This window comes from Gymnodraco acuticeps, unplaced genomic scaffold, assembly GCF_902827175.1.
Source record: "Gymnodraco acuticeps unplaced genomic scaffold, fGymAcu1.1, whole genome shotgun sequence".
NCBI classification, from domain to species: domain Eukaryota; kingdom Metazoa; phylum Chordata; class Actinopteri; order Perciformes; family Bathydraconidae; genus Gymnodraco; species Gymnodraco acuticeps.
The window spans coordinates 414,028-433,734 of NW_022990675.1; the positions used below are offsets into that span (position 1 = coordinate 414,028).

The 19,707-nt window shown below is 41.6% G+C and overlaps 1 protein-coding gene across 1 annotated transcript; it reads right to left on the minus strand.

The window, feature by feature from the left end:
- Positions 1-423: 423 nt before the first annotated feature.
- cdc6 (cell division cycle 6 homolog (S. cerevisiae)) lies at positions 424-16,272 on the minus strand. Its single transcript, XM_034230074.1, is given in 13 exon segments — positions 424-752; positions 3,699-3,839; positions 4,605-4,783; positions 5,114-5,181; positions 5,415-5,515; positions 5,951-6,090; positions 7,400-7,506; positions 13,522-13,670; positions 14,818-15,017; positions 15,283-15,502; positions 15,504-15,538; positions 15,982-16,101; positions 16,104-16,272. Coding segments are annotated over 13 exon segments (1,716 nt in total). The 5' UTR covers positions 16,267-16,272; the 3' UTR covers positions 424-659.
- Between the last annotated feature and the right edge of the window lie 3,435 nt (positions 16,273-19,707).

A 19,707-nucleotide genomic window follows, 5' to 3' on the forward strand; every position in this document is an offset into this window, starting at 1 on the left:
CCGTTGTATCCCCGTTTTTAGAGATTTGGGTACGGAGGAAAAGAGAGAGGGTTTTATTTTTCTGACACTGCGTGAGTTCCCAGACACACCGGGGACACATGTTGATGTATTAAAGACATCAAAAAGTGAATTTTGCATGATAGGTCCCCTTTAAAGCTTAATTTGTGTGAAAAGTGAAAATATCTGGAAGTTACGTAAGCTGAATTCCCTCTGAACGCAGAGGCGAAGAACCATAAAGGGCACAGAGTAGAGATGTGTGCTGGTATATGAAGCATAAAAAGTGATATTGTGAATAATAGCAGGAGATAGGAAGTGGAAATATACCTAAACAAAATTATAAAATTCCCTCTGTGCTAAAAACAATTATAAACTGCTTTGCTGTGGTTCTTTGTTTCTTTGCAATGTGTCAAAAACAACAAGTGGTTAAAACGTCTGTACATTTGTTTATTTACAGCATAAAAATTGTAAAACGTTTCACATCTGAACTGAAACAAGATGCTGTAAATTCACGACTGAAGCGCGCCGACATTTTGTAAAAACTGAGCGTCAACATCAGAAAATAATTTGTTTTCAAAAACTGTACAAACTCTCAGCAAAAACGAGAATACAAATAAAAAATAGGAACAAATAAATTCTAAAAAATAATAATAGTGATGTGATCACGAGGGCAGTCCTGCAGCGAGGATACTGCCCAGCAGCGTGCGGTCCTTCAGAGCGTTTTCCACGTCCTTCTCCTCGATCTTCAGAAACACCTGCGGGAAAAACAACAACATGTCAGGATACATCCTCAACTTCCTGATTTACAGATAACATATAAGACCCCAACAGATGTACGAGAGGTATCAGATCTTTGTTTGATAAAGAAACGCCTGAAACGGCAGCGACTTGTCTTTTTTTAAACCAAATATTTAATTGTTGCTTTCCATATACACAAGACTTTGTTTTAGGTTTTAGAGTTTTTAATTAAACTTTTTTTTTTAATGTTTTATAGAATAAAAGAAGTTCAATGGGACATCTTATGCAATGTTTTTCTTAAATGAAGATTTTTCTGATGTCTTTCTCACCAAATATGAGAAAGTGTTGCAGCCTTAAAACATATTTTTGAGTCACTTTCCACAGTTTGTGGGTTTTTAAATGGACTTTGTTGGACAAGTTTTTTTCTCAATGATTTGAGACCAATAATACAAGAGTTGCAGCCGTAAAAAATACTCAAAATGGACATTTGTGTGAAAATAAAATAAATTTACTTCAGGTGTTCAGAGTGATGCAGAGATATGCAGTGATAGATAGTGATACAGAGAGATAGAGAAAGATACAGAGTGATAGATGGTGATACAGAGTGATAGATAGTGATACAGAGTGATAGAGAGAGAGATACAGAGTGATAAATAGTGATACAGAGTGATAAATAGTGATAGAGTGATAGATAGCGATACAGAGAGATTGATAGAGAGAGATACAGAGTGCTAGATAGTGATACAGAGAGATACAGAGTGATAGATAGTGATAGAGAGAGATACAGAGTGATAGATAGTGATACAGAGTAATATAAAGTGCTAAAGAGTGATACAGAGTAATACACAGTGCTAAAGAGTGATACAGAGTAATACACAGTGCTAAAGAGTGATACAGAGCGATAGATAGTGCTAAAGAGTGATAGAGAGTAATACAGAGTGATAGATAGTGATACAGAGTGATAGAGAGATACAGAGTGATAGAGAGATACAGAGTGATAGATAGTGATACAGAGTGATAGATAGTGATACAGAGAGATAGAGAGAGATACAGATTGATAGATAGTGATACAGAGTGATAGATAGTGATACAGAGAGATAGAGAGAGATACAGATTGATAGATAGTGATACAGAGTGATAGATAGTGATACAGAGAGATAGAGAGAGATACAGAGTGATAGATAGTGATACAGAGTGATAGATAGTGATACAGAGAGATACAGATTGATAGATAGTGATACAGAGTGATAGAGAGATACAGATTGATAGATAGTGATACAGAGTGATAGATAGTGATACAGAGAGATACAGAGTGATAGATAGAGATACAGAGTGATAAATAGTGATAGATAGTGATACAGAGTGATAGATAGTGATAGAGAGAAACAGAGTGATAGATAGTGATACAGAGCGATAGATAGTGATACAGAGTGATAAATAGTGATACAGAGTGATAGATAGTGATAAATAGTGATAGAGAGTGATAGATAGTGATACAGAGCGATAGATAGTTATACAGAGCAATACAGAGTGATAGATAGTGATACAGAGTGATAGATAGTGATACAGAGTGATAGATAGTGATACAGACTGATATATAGTGATACAGAGTGATAGATAGTAATACAGAGTGATACAGAGAGATAGATAGTGATACAGATTGATAGATAGTCATACAGAGTGATATATAGTGATACAGAGTGATAAATAGTGATACAGAGTGATAGATAGTGATACAGAGAGATAGATAGTGATACAGAGTGATAGATAGTGATACAGAGTGATAGATAGTGATACAGAGTGATAGAGAGATACAGAGTGATAAATAGTGATACAGAGAGATACCGAGTGATAGATAGTGATACAGATTGATAGATAGTGATACAGAGTGATAGAGAGATACAGAGTGATATATAGTGATACAGATTGATAGATAGTGATGCAGAGTGATACCGAGTGATAGATAGTGATACAGAGTGATAAGAGAGATACAGAGTGATATATAGTGATACAGATTGATAGATAGTGATGCAGAGTGATAGATAGGATACAGAGTGATCGAGAGAGATATATAGTGCAGAGTTCCCGTTAGCCGGTAATTACCGGAATATGACCGGTAAAATATGCTGAAGACCGGCAAATCTAAATCTGTCCGGTCAAAAATAATTTCCGCTTAGCGCAATACCACATCAGTTGCGCCACTTATGTGACAGACAGAAGAGTATGTGACAGAAAAGAATAGTCAATTCTAATGTCTAACACGTAATGTGGAGAAAGAGATGTCCTGTATGGGTTGATTGTGCGTTGATCTGTTGGTAATGCCTCGGGGTTCCGGAGGGCATGTAAACAAATGCATAATGCTGCGCTATACTTTGTGGCCTCACCCGGTTGCATAGCGACGCTTATTGTTTAGGTGTCTTTTGATAAGCAGGTAGTCTTATCATTAGCTAGAACTAGCTGGATCTGATCGATATGGACATAAACGCGAGTGAAGTCTAATCTGACGGGAGAGAGATCAGCTGCTGCTGACGAGTCGACACGCAGCTCTGGATGATCACATGCAGCGGTGAGCGGACAAAACACACACTTCAGGTTAGAATAGCACACGTAGCTATTTTAATTGCCTCTCAAACTACCTAAACTAGTTATAGATATGTTTAGTTTTACTGTCGGGTCACTCTTTACTGGATCCGCGAGCTGCATGATACTGGCGGGCTGTCAGGAGAGGGAGAGAGCGCTCCGTTTATTATTCCCGTGTTATTGTAAATTACTGAACACTGAATAGTTAATCTTTGTTTTAAAGCTCAATAAATAACAAAGAAGACCTTTGACCGGAACTTTTCAAATTTTGTCCAGAAGATTTAAACTTTAACGGACATGTTGACCGGCGAAAAAATATTCTAACGGGAACTCTGATATAGTGATACAGAGTGATAGATAGTGATACAGAGTGATATATTTACCTTAGTGAGACGGGCTTCCTTGGCTTTCTTCAGAGCGAACACCCCTCTGCTCTCCAGCAGGCCGCAGAGCGACAGACACTCTGACTGCCCGACCGCAGAGACCTGTCTCTGGGAGCAGAGCCGGCTGTACACCTCATGGAGCTGAGAGAGAAACATGGGTTAGACTTTAACACACAACCTGCATGGTTAATAGGCAAGGCTATTTATACAGCAACTTTCAACACAAGGCAATTCAAAGTGCTTTACAAAAATGAAAGACATTAAGAAACATATTATAAAATGGCATCTAAAAAGATAATAAACATTATCTCCATGGAGGCTTCAGTGCCATCTGCTGGATGTTTTAAAAATAAGCAGCACACGCTTCAACATTTTCAAATAGCATTTAGCTTTAAATCCACTCTAACCAATTACTGTGTTTTAAGATTAGCAACTGTGAACATTGTGAATATTTGTATCCCCATTCGACATGGTAAACACAGCCAGAGATCAGAATCAGGTGTACTGAGGTGAAGGTGTATAATGTTGAATTGATTAACACCAGGGTTTTGTCCAAACTGTAAAATGTTAAAGTGATGCCAGAAAACAATATTTATGATCGTCAAACTGTAGAATTACTCAAAATATGAAAAATAGATATTTATAATAAAGTGGACTTTGACTAATGATTCCAAATGGATTCTTACGACATTTTCCAATCCTAATTAGAAGGGACTCTATGCATTCACACTTGAATTGTTGAAAACACCACTAAAGAAAATAGAGATAATAAACACATCTTGAGGAAGACAACAAACTGAATCCACAGCTCCAGGACTCGGCTCATCATCGTGAAACACCTCCTGTTGCTTTCTGAAACCATGTGAGATCTCTCTCTCTCTAAACGTTAACAGTGTCTGATCTCACCTTCCCGAGGACGACCTCCTTGCTCTTGCCGCTGCGTGTGAGCAGCAGCAGGCAGCAGACCAGAAGCTTCTGCTGCAGAGGGAAACTCTCTCCGTCAGGTCCTCCGCTCTGAGACGCCATCCTGTCGCCGTAAACCTCCGACAAAACCCTCGCCACCTGAGGGAGGCTGACCCGAGACACTGTGGAACAAACAGAGGAGGAGTTAGGGACAAGGAAGCAATAACACATGAGGAGTTAGAGACAAGGAAGCAATAACACATGAGGAGTTAGAGAGTTAGGAAGCAACACATGAGGAGTTAGAGAGTTAGGAAGCAACACATGAGGTCTCTTGCTGTATCTAACATGTAATACTCAGAAACTTCTGCTGCTTACTTTAAACGTCCAGCAGGCGGCACTGAAGCACTGAAGCCTCCATGGAGATAAGGTTTATTAGTCATGCAGGGTTTGTTAAAGACAGTCTGAAACTGGTTAGATGAAGCTTCAGTGACGGAGGAGAAGTGAGCGCTCACCTTGAGCTTCATCTTTCTGATCCGGTGATTTCTTCCTCTCGTCAGACTCCACCACCTCAACAGCTCTCCTGGAAATACAAATAAAACAACTGTTGGTTGACTTTGCATCTGTTGAGGGCAGGAAGGCACTTTCAGATCCCAACATGGAGGAGGCTCACACAATAATGATCGTTATGCTGTCAGTTCATCTCATTAAAAACTGACACGTTCCTCTGCACTCATTTGAAATGTAGACTATCCATCAACTAGCAGAAAGCATGCTCCACGATGTGAGCGATGATAATGTGAGGTCATGATTTACCTGCAGATGTCCAGAGCTTTCCTGGCGTCTCCAGACACCGCAGACACTTTTCTGGCACAAAACTGAACGGCCGAGTCGTCCACGATCCCGTCCGCCGACGCCTGAGAGAAGGAGCGGGAAAAACATTGTTATTTAGAGTCATTGCGTGCCTATTGATTTGAACACGATCCGTGTATCCATCATTTCCTGGTCTTCTCTAAAGAAGAGGGACCAATGGAAACGTTGTCATGTTGCCGTTGTTCAGCATGGAAACATTCATTAGCTAACAATGACATTATTGTTCTATTAATATAAAGGGAGGTCAGGTACTCTTTAAAGCAGCTGCTAGTTATGGGTACTTTTTACTGAAGTACATTTCAAAGCCTCTTTACTTTTACTTGAGTAAAGAAGTTTAGTCAGTACTTCTACTTTCACCAGAGTATTTTTAAACACGAGTATCTGTACTTCTACTGGAGGAAATTATGTGTGTACTTGTGTATCTCTGCATTAAGCTTTAATACCATCATTGCCCTAACCCATGTTTGATCTGTGTGTACCTGAGAGAGTCGGTCCTGCACGATGTCACTGAGCTCCTGCCGGCTGTAGGGGGGGAAGTGGAGCAGCAGGGGGCGACACTGAGGCCGAGCCTGAAGACGAGGGAGGATCCGGTCCGTCAGGTCCAGAGCGTTCGCTATACCTGGAGAGGAGACAGACTTTCATTAAATAACATGGTTCACTGAGAACCTGCACACACTAGTCCTGGAGAGAAAGAAACTATTTATTAAAGGTTTAGAAGAAAGAAAATACTAAATAAATTCAGCCGGCTGAACACCTCATGGAGCCGACACAAAAACACAACCCGTTATAGACTTTAACTAAATAGTTTTAAACTTTCTTTAACAGCCTACTCTCCAAGCTATTCCTGGAAGGTAAAGAAATAATAGTTTAACTAAAGGTAAAAAAGTCAAATGGATTAACGCTCAAAATGAACTCTACTTTGACATCTTATTTCTCTCTCTCCCGTCTGTATTCAAATGTTTTCGTCGTCCTGATTTCGCCACGTTATCTCACAGTAGTGCTGGGGGGAGGAAACGATTATTTTGAAACGATTAATCGGGGCGATTATTTGATCGATTAGTCGACTAATCTAACGATTATTTTTCTGTTGTTCAATTCATAAAAAACGTAATGTAAAAAAAAAGTTTTTCACGATACTGTGTCTCAGGGGATCTTAATATTTAAGAACCTATTAATGTGTTATACCAGATTAACGGAAATAATCTCAGCTAATTGACGATACAAACCATGTTTACCAAAACAAAACACAAGTCTCATAAGAAGCATCTAAATGACCCCTGAGCGAAAAATGCTAACGGACATTGGCACAGAACTCAAGATAAAAGTACCCTTATTACTTATCATAGCTGCACTTACAATATATCCGATTAAAGCTGAGACTCCACAGATTATGTAGGTATATAGTATCATCACTGAGTGAAGTGATAGCAATAAAATGAGAAAAAACGCGGCTGAATCGGTTAATCCATAGGTTTATAACATCTATGTATAAAAAAATGATCGAATTTATAATCCATAATTCCATTTTATGTAAAAATCGGAGAGCAAATGCTAGCTGCTAATGGTAGCCACCACAGCTAGCTGCTGCTTCTGCTAGGCTATGCAGCAGTCTCAGTGAGATATAAATATATAAATATCTTTGCGTTTTGGACTAACTTTAAAATATTCCCATGCTTTTGAAGACCTAGGGCGAGATGTTTTCGTTTGAGGGCTTCGTGCGCAATCCTGTGAGGAGGAGGTGGTAGCCGTTTCTGTCTCCATTGTGTTTGAAGTGCGATTGCGAACTGCTTGTTGCTTTGGGTGACCCACGTGTGTGTAGCGACGCGGAAATATGTCGTCGACGATATTTTGAAGTCGACGCGTCGCTACAGCACTATCTCACAGGAGCAAAGCTTTTATGTAACGACGACGACGGGAGGGTTTCTTACCGACGAGGCAGAGGCGGGACTGGCTGAGGTACGGCCACTCGAAGATGGTGTAGAGAACGTCCTGAGACTTACTGTCCAGCTGGTCCATCTCATCCAGAACCAGCAGCCTGACGAACAAACAAACATTTATTATTCCCTTCTGCCACTTCTCTTGGACTTAAAATCACGCTGTACATTTAAATATTCCATCCTTCACATGTATATTTTCTACTTTCTTGTTTATTTATAGTCTTTTAATTTGTATTGTACATTGCCATGTCCTTAATGCTGCTGCACCACAAACATGTCCCAAATTGGGATCAATAAAGTTCTTCTTATAAGGGATGATAATAGGACTCCACTACGATCAAAAACACAATGAAAAGCTTTAGGGGGGAAACTAAAGTAGTGAAGAAGCATGCAGCCTAACATTACAGTTATCAGACTCAACTACCTGCATCACATGTGAGACTCTTTAAGACCCAGTTAACCTTTTAAACATTAACATTTTCGCTGCGGACCAAAACTGTCTGCTCTCAGTCTCGTCTCAAAACACTAAACTTATTTAATCCAACAAATCAGTTCATTAAAAAACAAGAGTTTTCTTTCCAAAAGAACTCCACTAAAAGCTTTAAAGGGGACCTATCATGCAACATGCACTTTGTGATGTCTCTTATGCATCATGTGTCCTCGGTGCGTCGGGGAACTCACGCAGCGTCAGAAAATACAACCTTCTCTTTTCCTCCGTACCCAAATCTTGCCTGACACATGTTTATGTAGAAGAGACATGAAGAAGAGGGGACATATGTTGATGTAGAAGAGACATGAAGAAGAGGGGACACATGTTGATGTAGAAGAGACATGAAGAAGAGGGGACATATGTTGATGTAGAAGAGACATGAAGAAAGAGGGGACACTGTTGATGTAGAGAGACATGAAGAGAGGGGACACATGTTGATGTAGAAGAGACATGAAGAAGAGGGGACACATGTTGATGTAGAAGAGACATGAAGAAGAGGGGACACATGTTGATGTAGAAGAGACATGAAGAAGAGGGGGACACATGTTGATGTAGAAGAGACATGAAGAAGAGGGGACACATGTTGATGTAGAAGAGACATGGAGAAGAGGGGACACATGTTGATGTAGAAGAGACATGAAGAAGAGGGGACACATGTTGACGTAGAAGAGACATGAAGAAGAGGGGACACATGTTGATGTAGAAGAGACATGAGGAAGAGGGGACACATGTTGATGTAGAAGAGACATGAAGAAGAGGGGACACATGTTGATGTAGAAGAGACATGGAGAAGAGGGGACACATGTTGATGTAGAAGAGACATGAAGAAGAGGAGACACATGTTGATGTAGAAGAGACATGAAGAAGAGGGGACACATGTTGATGTAGAAGAGACATGAGGAAGAGGGGACACATGTTGATGTAGAAGAGACATGAAGAAGAGGGGACACATGTTGATGTAGAGAGACCATGAAGAAGAGGGGACACGTGTTGATGTAGAGAGAGACATGAAGAAGAGGGGGACACGTGTTTGATGTAGAAGAGACATGAAGAAGAGGGGACACGTGTTGATGTAGAAGAGACATGAAGAAGAGGGGACACATGTTGATGTAGAAGAGACATGAAGAGAGGGGACACATGTTGATGTAGAAGAGACATGGAGAAGAGGGACACATGTTGATGTAGAAGAGACATGAAGAAGAGGGGACAACATGTTGATGTAGAAGAGACATGAAGAAGAGGGGACACATGTTGATGTAGAAGAGACATGAAGAAGAGGGGACACATGTGATGTAGAAGAGACATGAAGAAGAGGGGACACATGTTGATGTAGAAGAGACATGAAGAAGAGGGGACACATGTTGATGTAGAAGAGACATGAAGAAGAGGGGACACATGTTGATGTAGAAGAGACATGAAGGAGAGGGGGACACATGTTGATGTAGAAGAGACATGAAGAAGAGGGGACACATGTTGATGTAGAAGAGACATGAAGAAGAGGGGACACATGTTGATGTAGAAGAGACATGGAGAAGAGGGGACACATGTTGATGTAGAAGAGACATGAAGAAGAGGGGACACATGTTGATGTAGAAGAGACATGAGGAAGAGGGGGACACATGTTGATGTAGAAGAGACATGAAGAAGAGGGGACACATGTTGATGTAGAGGAGACATGAAGAAGAGGGGACACATGTTGATGTAGAAGAGACATGAAGAAGAGGGGACACGTGTTGATGTAGAAGAGAAATGAAGAAGAGGGGACACGTGTTGATGTAGAAGAGAACATGAAGAAGAGGGGACACATGTTGATGTAGAAGAGACATGAAGAAGAGGGGGACACATGCTGATGTAGAAGAGACATGAAGAAGAGGGGACACATGTTGATGTAGAAGAGACGTGAAGAAGAGGGGGACACATGTTGATGTAGAAGAGACATGAAGAAGAGGGGACACATGCTGATGTAGAGAGAGACATGAAGAGAGGGGACACATGTTTGATGTAGAAGAGACATGAAGAAGAGGGGGACACATGTTGATGTAGAAGAGACATGAAGAAGAGGGGACACATGTTGATGTAGATAGAACATGAAGAAGAGGGGACACATGTTGATGTAGAAAGAGACATGAAGAAGAGGGGACACATGTTGATGTAGAGGAGACATGAAAGAAGAGAGGACACATGTTGATGTAGAAGAGACATGAAGAAGAGGGGGACACATGTTATGTAGAAAGAGACATGAAGAAGAAGGGACACATGTTGATGTAGAAGAGACATGAATAAGAGGGGACACATGTTTGAGGTAGAAGAGACATGAAGAAGAGGGGACACATGTTGATGTAGAAGAGACATGAAGAAGAGGGGGACACATGTGATGTAGAAGAGACATGAAGAAGAGGGGGACACATGTTGATGTAGAGAGAGACATGAAGAAGAGGGGGACAACATGTTGATGTAGAGGAGACATGAAGAAGAGAGGACACATGTTGATGTAGAAGAGACATGAAGAAGAGGGGACACATGTTGATGTGGAAGAGACATGAAGAAGAGGGGACACATGTTTGATGTAGAAGAGACATGAAGAAGAGGTGGACACATTTTGATGTAGAGGAGACATGAAGAAGAGGGGACCACATGTTGATGTAGAAGAGACATGAAAAGAGGGGACACATGTTTGATGTAGAGAGGACATGAAGAAGAGGGGACACATGTTGATGTAGAAGAGACATGAAGAAGAGGGGACACATGTTGATGTTTAGAGGAGACATGAAGAAGAGAGGACACATGTTGATGTAGAAGAGACATGAAGAAGAGGGGACACATGTTGATGTATGAAGAGGACATGAAGAAGAGGGGACACATGTTTGTGTAGAAGAGACATGAAGAAGAGGGGACACATGTTGATGTTAGAAGAGACATGAAGAAGAGGGGACACATGTTGATGTAGAGGAGACATGAAGAACGAGAGGACACATGTTGATGTAGAAGAGACATGAAGAAGAGGGGACACATGTTGATGTAGAAGAGACATGAAGAAGAGGGGACAACATGTTGATGTAGAAGAGACATGAAGAAGAGGGGGACACATGTTGATGTAGAAGAGACATGAAGAAGAGGGGACACATGTTGATGTAGAGGAGACTGAAGAAGAGAGGACACATGTTGATGTAGAAGAGACATGAAGAAGAGGGGACACATGTTGATGTAGAAGAGACATGAAGAAGAGGGGACACATGTTGATGTAGAGGAGACATGAAGAAGAGAGGACACATGTTGATGTAGAAGAGACATGAAGAAGAGGGGACACATGTTGATGTAGAAGAGACATGAAGAAGAGGGGACACATGTTGATGTAGAAGAGACATGAAGAAGAGGGGACACATGTTGATGTAGAGGAGACATGAAGAAGAGGGGACACATGTTGATGTAGAGGAGACATGAAGAAGAGAGGACACATGTTGATGTAGAAGAGACATGAAGAAGAGGGGACACAAGTTGATGTAGAGGAGACATGAAGAAGAGAGGACACATGTTGATGTAGAAGAGACATGAAGAAGAGGGGACACAAGTTGATGTAGAGGAGACATGAAGAAGAGGGGACACATGTTGATGTAGAGGAGACATGAAGAAGAGGGGACACATGTTGATGTAGAGGAGACATGAAGAAGAGGGGACACATGTTGATGTAGAGGAGACATGAAGAAGAGGGACACATGTTGATGTAGAGGAGACATGAAGAAGAGGGGACACATGTTGATGTAGAGGAGACATGAAGAAGAGGGGACACAAGTTGATGTAGAAGAGACATGAAGAAGAGGGGACACATGTTGATGTAGAAGAGACATGAAGAAGAGGGGACACATGTTGATGTAGAAGAGACATGAAGAAGAGGGGACACAAGTTGATGTAGAAGAGACATGAAGAAGAGGGACACTGTTGATGTGGAAGAGACATGAAGAAGAGGGACACATGTTGATGTAGAAGAGACATGAAGAAGAGGGGACACATGTTGATGTAGAAGAGACATGAAGAAGAGGGGGGACACATGTTGATGTAGAAAGAGACATGAAGAAGAGGGGACACATGTTGATGGTAGAAGAGACATGAAGAAGAGTGGACACATGTTGATGTAGAAGAGACATGAAGAAGAGGGGACACATGTTGACGTAGAAGAGACATGAAGAAGAGGGGACACATGTTGATGTAGAAGAGACATGAAGAAGAGGGGACACATGTTGATGTAGAAGAGACATGAAGAAGAGGGGACACATGTTGATGTAGAAGAGAACATGAAGAAGAGAGGACACATGTTGATGTAGAAGAGACATGAAGAAGAGGGGACACATGTTTGATGCAGAAGAGACATGAAGAAGAGTGGACACATGTTGACGTAGAAGAGACATGAAGAAGAGGGGACACATGTTGATGTAGAAGAGACATGAAGAAGAGGGGACACATGTTGATGTAGAAGAGACATGAAGAAGAGGGGACACATGTGATGTAGAAGAGACATGAAGAAGAGGGGGACACATGTTGATGTAGAAGAGACATGAAGAAGAGGGGACACATGTTGATGTAGAAGAGACATGAAGAAGAGGGGACACATGTTGATGTAGAAGAGACATGAAGAAGAGGGGACACATGTTGATGTAGAAGAGACATGAAGAAGAGAGGACACATGTTGATGTAGAAGAGACATGAAGAAGAGGGGACACATGTTGATGCAGAAGAGACATGAAGAAGAGTGGACACATGTTGACGTAGAAGAGACATGAAGAAGAGGGGACACATGTTGATGTAGAAGAGACATGAAGAAGAGGGGACACATGTTGATGTAGAAGAGACATGAAAGAAGGAGGGGACACATGTTGATGTAGAAGAGACATGAAGAAGAGAGGACACATGTTGATGTAGAAGAGACATGAAGAAGAGTGGACACATGTTGATGTAGAAGAGACATGAAGAAGAGGGGACACATGTTGACGTAGAAGAGACATGAAGAAGAGGGGACACATGTTGATGTAGAAGAGACATGAAGAAGAGGGGGGATACATGTTGATGTAGAAGAGACATGAAGAAGAGGGGACACATGTTGATGTAGAAGAGACATGAAGAAGAGGGGACACATGTTGATGTAGAAGAGACATGAAGAAGAGGGGACACATGTTGATGAAGAAGAGGGGACACATGTTGATGTGGAAGAGACATGAAGAAGAGGGGACACATGTTGATGTAGAAGAGACATGAAGAAGAGGGGACAGATGTTGATGTAGAAGAGACATGAAGAAGAGGGGACACATGCTGATGTAGAAGAGACATGAAGAAGAGGGGACACATGTTGATGTAGAAGAGACATGGAGAAGAGGGGACACATGTTGATGTAGAAGAGACATGGAGAAGAGGGGACACATGTTGACGTAGAAGAGACATGAAGAAGAGGGGACACATGTTGATGTAGAAGAGACATGAAGAAGAGGGGACACATGTTGATGTAGAAGAGACATGAAGAAGAGGGGACACATGTTGATGTATAAAAGACGTGAAAAGTGGATTTTGAATGATAGGAGACCTTTCAGAGGGCCCTGAGTTGGAAAAGGCTGCTCTAGTTTAGACAGTTACTCACACAGCGGGCCCCGGGGCCGTGAGGAACCTCTGCAGCCCGCTCTGTCCTCCAGGAGCCTTCAGTTTCTCCGCCAGCAGACGGAAGATGGCGTGAGAGCTGCGCAGACTCATGCAGTTCACCAGCACCGTCTGCACCGAGGAGAGCTCCGGCTGCACGAGGAGAAACACAGTTACTAAGATGCTCACTGTTCTTGAACTTTTATTATACATGTTGCATCGTTGGAGGAGCTCAGGTCAGAAGGATTTCTACACTGTAGCTTTGAGCATATGACAATAAAACCTTTGAGTCTTGAATGCTGGCGAGAGTCCAATCGTCTCTTTTAAAATGAAACTATGTTTTGCTTGTTCTCTCTTCAAAACCCATTGTGTTTTCTAACATCAAAAACTCCAAATCGTACTAAATGAAAGTACTTCAGTAAATAAAAGCAGTGGGTTTCCACCTCTGAATCAACAAGCATTACTCCGACAATAAGCCTTTTTTTATTACACAGTCCAGTATTTAGTTTTATCCTAATCTATAATTAACTTCTGTATCTACTTTTTTTGCATAATGACAGTAAAGCCTAAATCTGTTAATCTTGACTCCAGACCTGCAGTGACCGAAACACTCCACTAGGTGTCACTGCAGCTCCACTATCTATTTGTCTGACAACTTTTTACTTTTACATTTTTAGCACAAACCCCTTACTTTAAAGATGCAGGGGTGCGTGATCGTTATTATTTAGGGTCATTGGGCGCCTATTGCAACCTAGTGTCATACAGAAAACACAGTCTGTGTATATATGACAGTATTACAATTTGAAATGGAAGATCTTCAAAGGTCTGTTAATAAAGTGAGGTCCAGTTACCAGCTGACTGGCTAGTTTTTACTGAAGTACATTTCAAAGCCCATAATTCTTTACTTTGACTTGAGTAAAGAAGTTTAGGTCAGTACTTCTACTTTCACCAGAGTATTTGAAAACACGAGTATCTGTACTTCTACTTGAGTAAAGGATGTGTGTACTTTTGACATCTCTGCTACTAGATATTATGACCATAATAACCTGAGAGTCCAACAGCATCATCTGGGAACCCAAAGCATGCTCTGAGCAGAGAATATGAACTGCCTACCCTCTAATGGAGATCAACTAAAGTCAGCCTGAAGCATCCTTTGTGCTCCAGTCCATGCTCTCAGTAAACACAGAGCTACAGATCAGATGCACGCTGAAGGCTCTTTGAGCAGCTTTGCTCTCACTGATTGTGCTGTTATGTTAAATGTTTTCTTGAAATGATTTTTCTAACAGTTTGGTATCAGTACCTCCATCTCCTTCAGGACGCAGTTGAAGCAGGCGGTCTTCCCGGTGCCGGGCGCTCCGGAGATGTAGAGGCTGCCGGGGACTCTCTGCAGGGCTTTGTCTCTCAGGAAGCACCGGATGGCGTCTCGCTCCACCTCGCGGGACAGAAGACGCTCCGGGAGGGCCGTGTGCAAAGCCTGCTTCACGCTCAGGAACCTCGACTCTGCAGGGGGAACAGAGAGGAAGAGGACGATGAAGAGGAGATCAAATGCATCCTTATCTTATATGGGCCAGTCTTGCATTAATGCACATTCTCTAAGATATTGAAGTGACCTGTTATTTTGTATATATTGATTGTTGTGTTTTTATTTATGTCTCAAGTGTTGCACATGTATAAATGTGGTCTGTTGATCGTTTGATTTGATTGGTTATAAGAAGTGGATGTCGCCCAATAGGTGACCTTAAAAACAAATAGTAGCGTCTCTTACTTTCTGCAAAGAGCTGAGAAACCGCCTGTTTTCCCTCCGGGGTTCCTGCGGGAGTGTCCTGTCGCCGCGGTGACGACCCGGTGTTGGGAGACTGTGGTTTCCGTGGCGACAGCGACGGGACCAGCCGGCGGCGAACGGAGAGCGGAGAGTTCTCGTCCAAGCTGAGCTTTCTGGGAGAATTCACGGCCGGCCGGCTCTGCTTCGGAGGGGAGCCGAGCAGCGAGGGAGCCGTCCAGGTTACAGCCGTTATCGTCTCCTTCAGAATAAAAGACACACGATTAAATCTCCGGGTGAACTGAATGTGGAGGAACTCAACATCTTATCATTTCAATATTCTTTCATTGTTGTATTGATAAGCAAGCCAGGCCAACAACACCAGATTGAGAACAGTCGCTTAAAAAAAAAGTAGGAGCTTATCCAACGTTGTTGTTTTTCAATACATTTTATTTTGAAATATAAATGTAGAGGTGAATTTTCCTCTAACATAAGACCCTGAACTGATGTGTTGTAGTTCTGTTAAGTAGAAAAACCTCCTATGTAACCGCCTATAGAGATTTAAACCAACATAAGCCTTTTTGAATCACTGTGGGAATAATGGAGCCGTGTGGTGATTCATTTGCACCTTTGAAGCACTCTTTACACTAAGAAATGCAACTAGAAATGAAGCCTAGTTGCAGAACCTAGAACCACAGGTCTCACCTGTGCGTTTCCTGGGCTGAGGGGGAGTCGTGTCCTGCAGACGGGGGGAGGAAGGAGGAGCTCTGAGTGAGAGAGGAGACGAGAGGGCGGAGGTCCGGGCGACGGCAGGGCGTCTCGGGACATCGGTCCGATGCGACCCAGGTTCAGGGGTTCGGGCTTTGAAGGCGAAGCAGCCGGAGACTCCTCTCGCTGCGGCGTCTTGCCTTGAGAGGAAACTCTGCTGGATTTCCGGCGAGGGAACGCCAGCGTGGGCTGAGCCTGGCCGTTAGAGCGCGTGCTGGGCATGTTGAGCTGAACTGAAACATAAAAGGAAGATAATCCATTAGTTCATCAAAAAAGGTAGAGGCGTGTGAGAGGGGTTTTTAACATTTTAAGCTCCCCGTGAGGTTTTTGTTTGAAGCTACAAATCTCGTCGTCAAATGTTAAGCATTCAAACTTCTACTTTAGTAAAAGTACAAAATGATGAAGAATGCAATTAGAGCAGGGTACATGAGGAATCCTGAAGTCAAATGTAATGCCTTTAAGACCCTTTCCATACATTTTAAGACCTCATCTCCACTTGGAGTTCTAACCGGTTACCTTGGCGACACACTTCACCTCACATTTACTATACACAGTATTGATTGTCCTTCCTCCTTATCTTCAACCATTTGGACGCAGACTTGCATTTCCCCATAACGATGTTGCTTAGCAACCGGCGTAAACGGACCTTCGCGCGCTATCAAGCAGTGAGCGTGCGATGTCCTGTTCAGATGACGTCACATCCAACGGGATGCCATCAATAAACTACACAGAATCACACTACACACCTACGCAATGATTACATTCAGGCAGACTGTAGAACACAACCTCTTTGGACCATTCATATACTTATTGAAAACAAGCTACAACATGTAACACCTTGGGAAATGCCGTTTAATAGCCTTCATTTTCTCTAAATTGATTGATCAACTTGTAATACTTCTTAAGACCCCGCGGACCCCCGCAGAAAGAAGCACTCAGTAGTTTAAACCAAAGGAGCAAAACTCTATTAGTAAAGTCCTGCATCCAAATGTTAACTTAAGTAAAAGTACTGGTCGCTGGGCCTTTTGGCTTCAAACTGAAACATAATCCATGCGCACATAAATGATAGGGCTGCTAATAATGTGATGTTTATTTTGACATTATTCTAAGTTGGTGAACGAAAGCTTCGACTGTCAGTTTTTTAAATGTCATGCATTCAAACTCCTGCTTTAGTTTATTAGCACCAAGTTGCTATAAGAAACCACAAACTAAATAAGTATGGGGCTAAATAAAATAACTAATACTCTGTTGTACGAGTCCTGCATCCAAAAAGTACAACAGTACTAGTGTCACAATATACTAAAGGTATCAAAAGCACTCATTTAGCCAAATTCAAGATATATTTAACATGATTAGATTTACTTTTAAAGTCATGTGTTCATGTTGCAGCTGTTAACATGTGGGGCTTATTCTGCCTAATGTACATACTGCTGGGTAGTGGAGACTCCATTGATATGTATAAAGTAACATTACATGGAGATACTTCATTAAAATACAAGTACTTGTACATGAGCAACTTTCCTCCACTAGTTGATGGCATGTTGGGCATGGCACCTGCTATCTTTCCCTAGCACACTTAGCAGTTGAAATCAACCTTAAAACACAACAAACTACTATGATATGATCTTTATGTTCCTTCTCATCCAAAGGTTGCACTGTATGTTTTTGTCTAGACCAAAATAGGGTTGTTTTAAGTGTAAATGAAAGTGTACAATAACGCGTTTGTGAATTGAATCCCTCAATATTACCACATTACACATTCTGATTAATCTAAAAACAATTGTCACACACTTAATGCCATTATAGTAACCTGTCAAAGTTTATAGATCCTTGTTTAAAAGTTGTGTTTACTCGAAATCACCAGCAGACCAAACACCACACATAGTATGGTTGTCAAATGGCGCGAAAACGGTGGCGTTATCACAACGAAATAACCAGATTTCGCAAAGAAAATGAATGATATTTCATCTAAAACATATCCTTTTAAAATAAATACACCCCTGGAGTCAAATACATAACGTGAAAAATAAGCTACTAGGAATATTTTAGACGATAAACCAGCAAAGCGAATCTGAACAGTAGAATAACTCTTCCGGTTACAACCATATTTCACCTTCCACTACTTAAAATAAAGAGTTAATGATATATTTACCGTTATAAATAGTAGCAGGAAGTCTTCTCAGTTGAAAGTAGAGTGTTTTCTCTTGTCTTACAGCCCTCTGAGTCTCTTTCTCTCCGTTGTCTTCGAACACTGAAGCCGAAACTTGCGCCAAATCTCTTTCAGCTCCTCCTTCGATGCAACAGCTGTGCTTGCTTCCCCCTCAGCTGCGCTCTGATTGGTCAGAGCAAACAGCTCCCCCAACGCTCATTGGCTGAGCGTTTCTGGCCGGACCTACGTCACGGTTTCAATGACCAGGGCAGACGGTGTGGCGGGAGTTTAAATGGAACACTGTTATCCCGGGAAAAGTAATGTTTCAAAAGTCTGTAACGTGGCGCACTTTGAATGCCAGAGTCCGGGTTAAATATCACCATCTACTCAAAATAACTCTCTACATGTGGTTTTAATGGTTTTACTGAGAGAGTATTTGTATTTAAGGCAACATTAAATAAACTCAAGGCCTGATTTGGATATAGTAAACAACAGTTACGAAGTAATCAGATACTTTAATGCAGTAAAGGTACAAATATCACCGTTTATACTAAATCATTCACCTCAAGACCTGATTTAGATATTGTTAACATCAGTGATGGAAAAAGTCATCTGATATTTGTGTTCAGTAAATCTAGTCATCATCATCATCATCTTTATTTAAAGAGACTCTTGGTCCATTATTACAAAAAACATACAACACTCAAATATAAATTAAAAAAGGCAGTTATACCAATGTTTCCAGAGAGGTGACTGGTATCGTACAGCACTGAGACACGGATTTGAAAGCAGCATATTGACAGAGTTATGAGAAACATTCAATCGACAGATGAATTTGTACTTTATATTTCTCAAGAGAGCATGGAACTTGTTGACTCGTGCATTACAACACATTTCACTTGCACTGCACCACCTTGGTTTTCTAACCAGTATACGCAAACAGTCATGATAAGCCACCTGGAGCTTCTGGAGGCTCGCCTTCTTGAGCCACAAGGGGGCAGTATACAGAGGAGTACAATAAGCCCTCAAGAGGTTCACCTTAACCTTATCTGAACACCAAGAGAATGTTCTAGCCAACATGTTAGCTTGTGTATATAAGACACGCCGCTGTCTATACATGTCATCATGATCATCAGCCATTTAATCTGTGATGATGTGTCCCAGATACTTAGTGTCACAGCAAACAGACAGCACCTGCCCTGACTGATAGAATATTAGAAAACCAAGGTTCTTATCCCCTTGTGCAGTGCAGATCATTACAGCGCTCTTCTTAGCATTGTATTTAACGTCAAATTTGACTCCGTAATCAGAACAAACATTTAGCAACTGTTGAAAACCAGCATTGCTAGGAGAAACAATAGCCAGATCATCGGCATACATAAGATGGTTTACAATCACATTACCAATCACACACCCTGTTTTACAGACACTTAAATCATCTGATAGATCATTCATATAGATATTAAAAAGGCATGGTGAGAGGAGCCCCCCCTGGCGGACTCCATTACCAACAC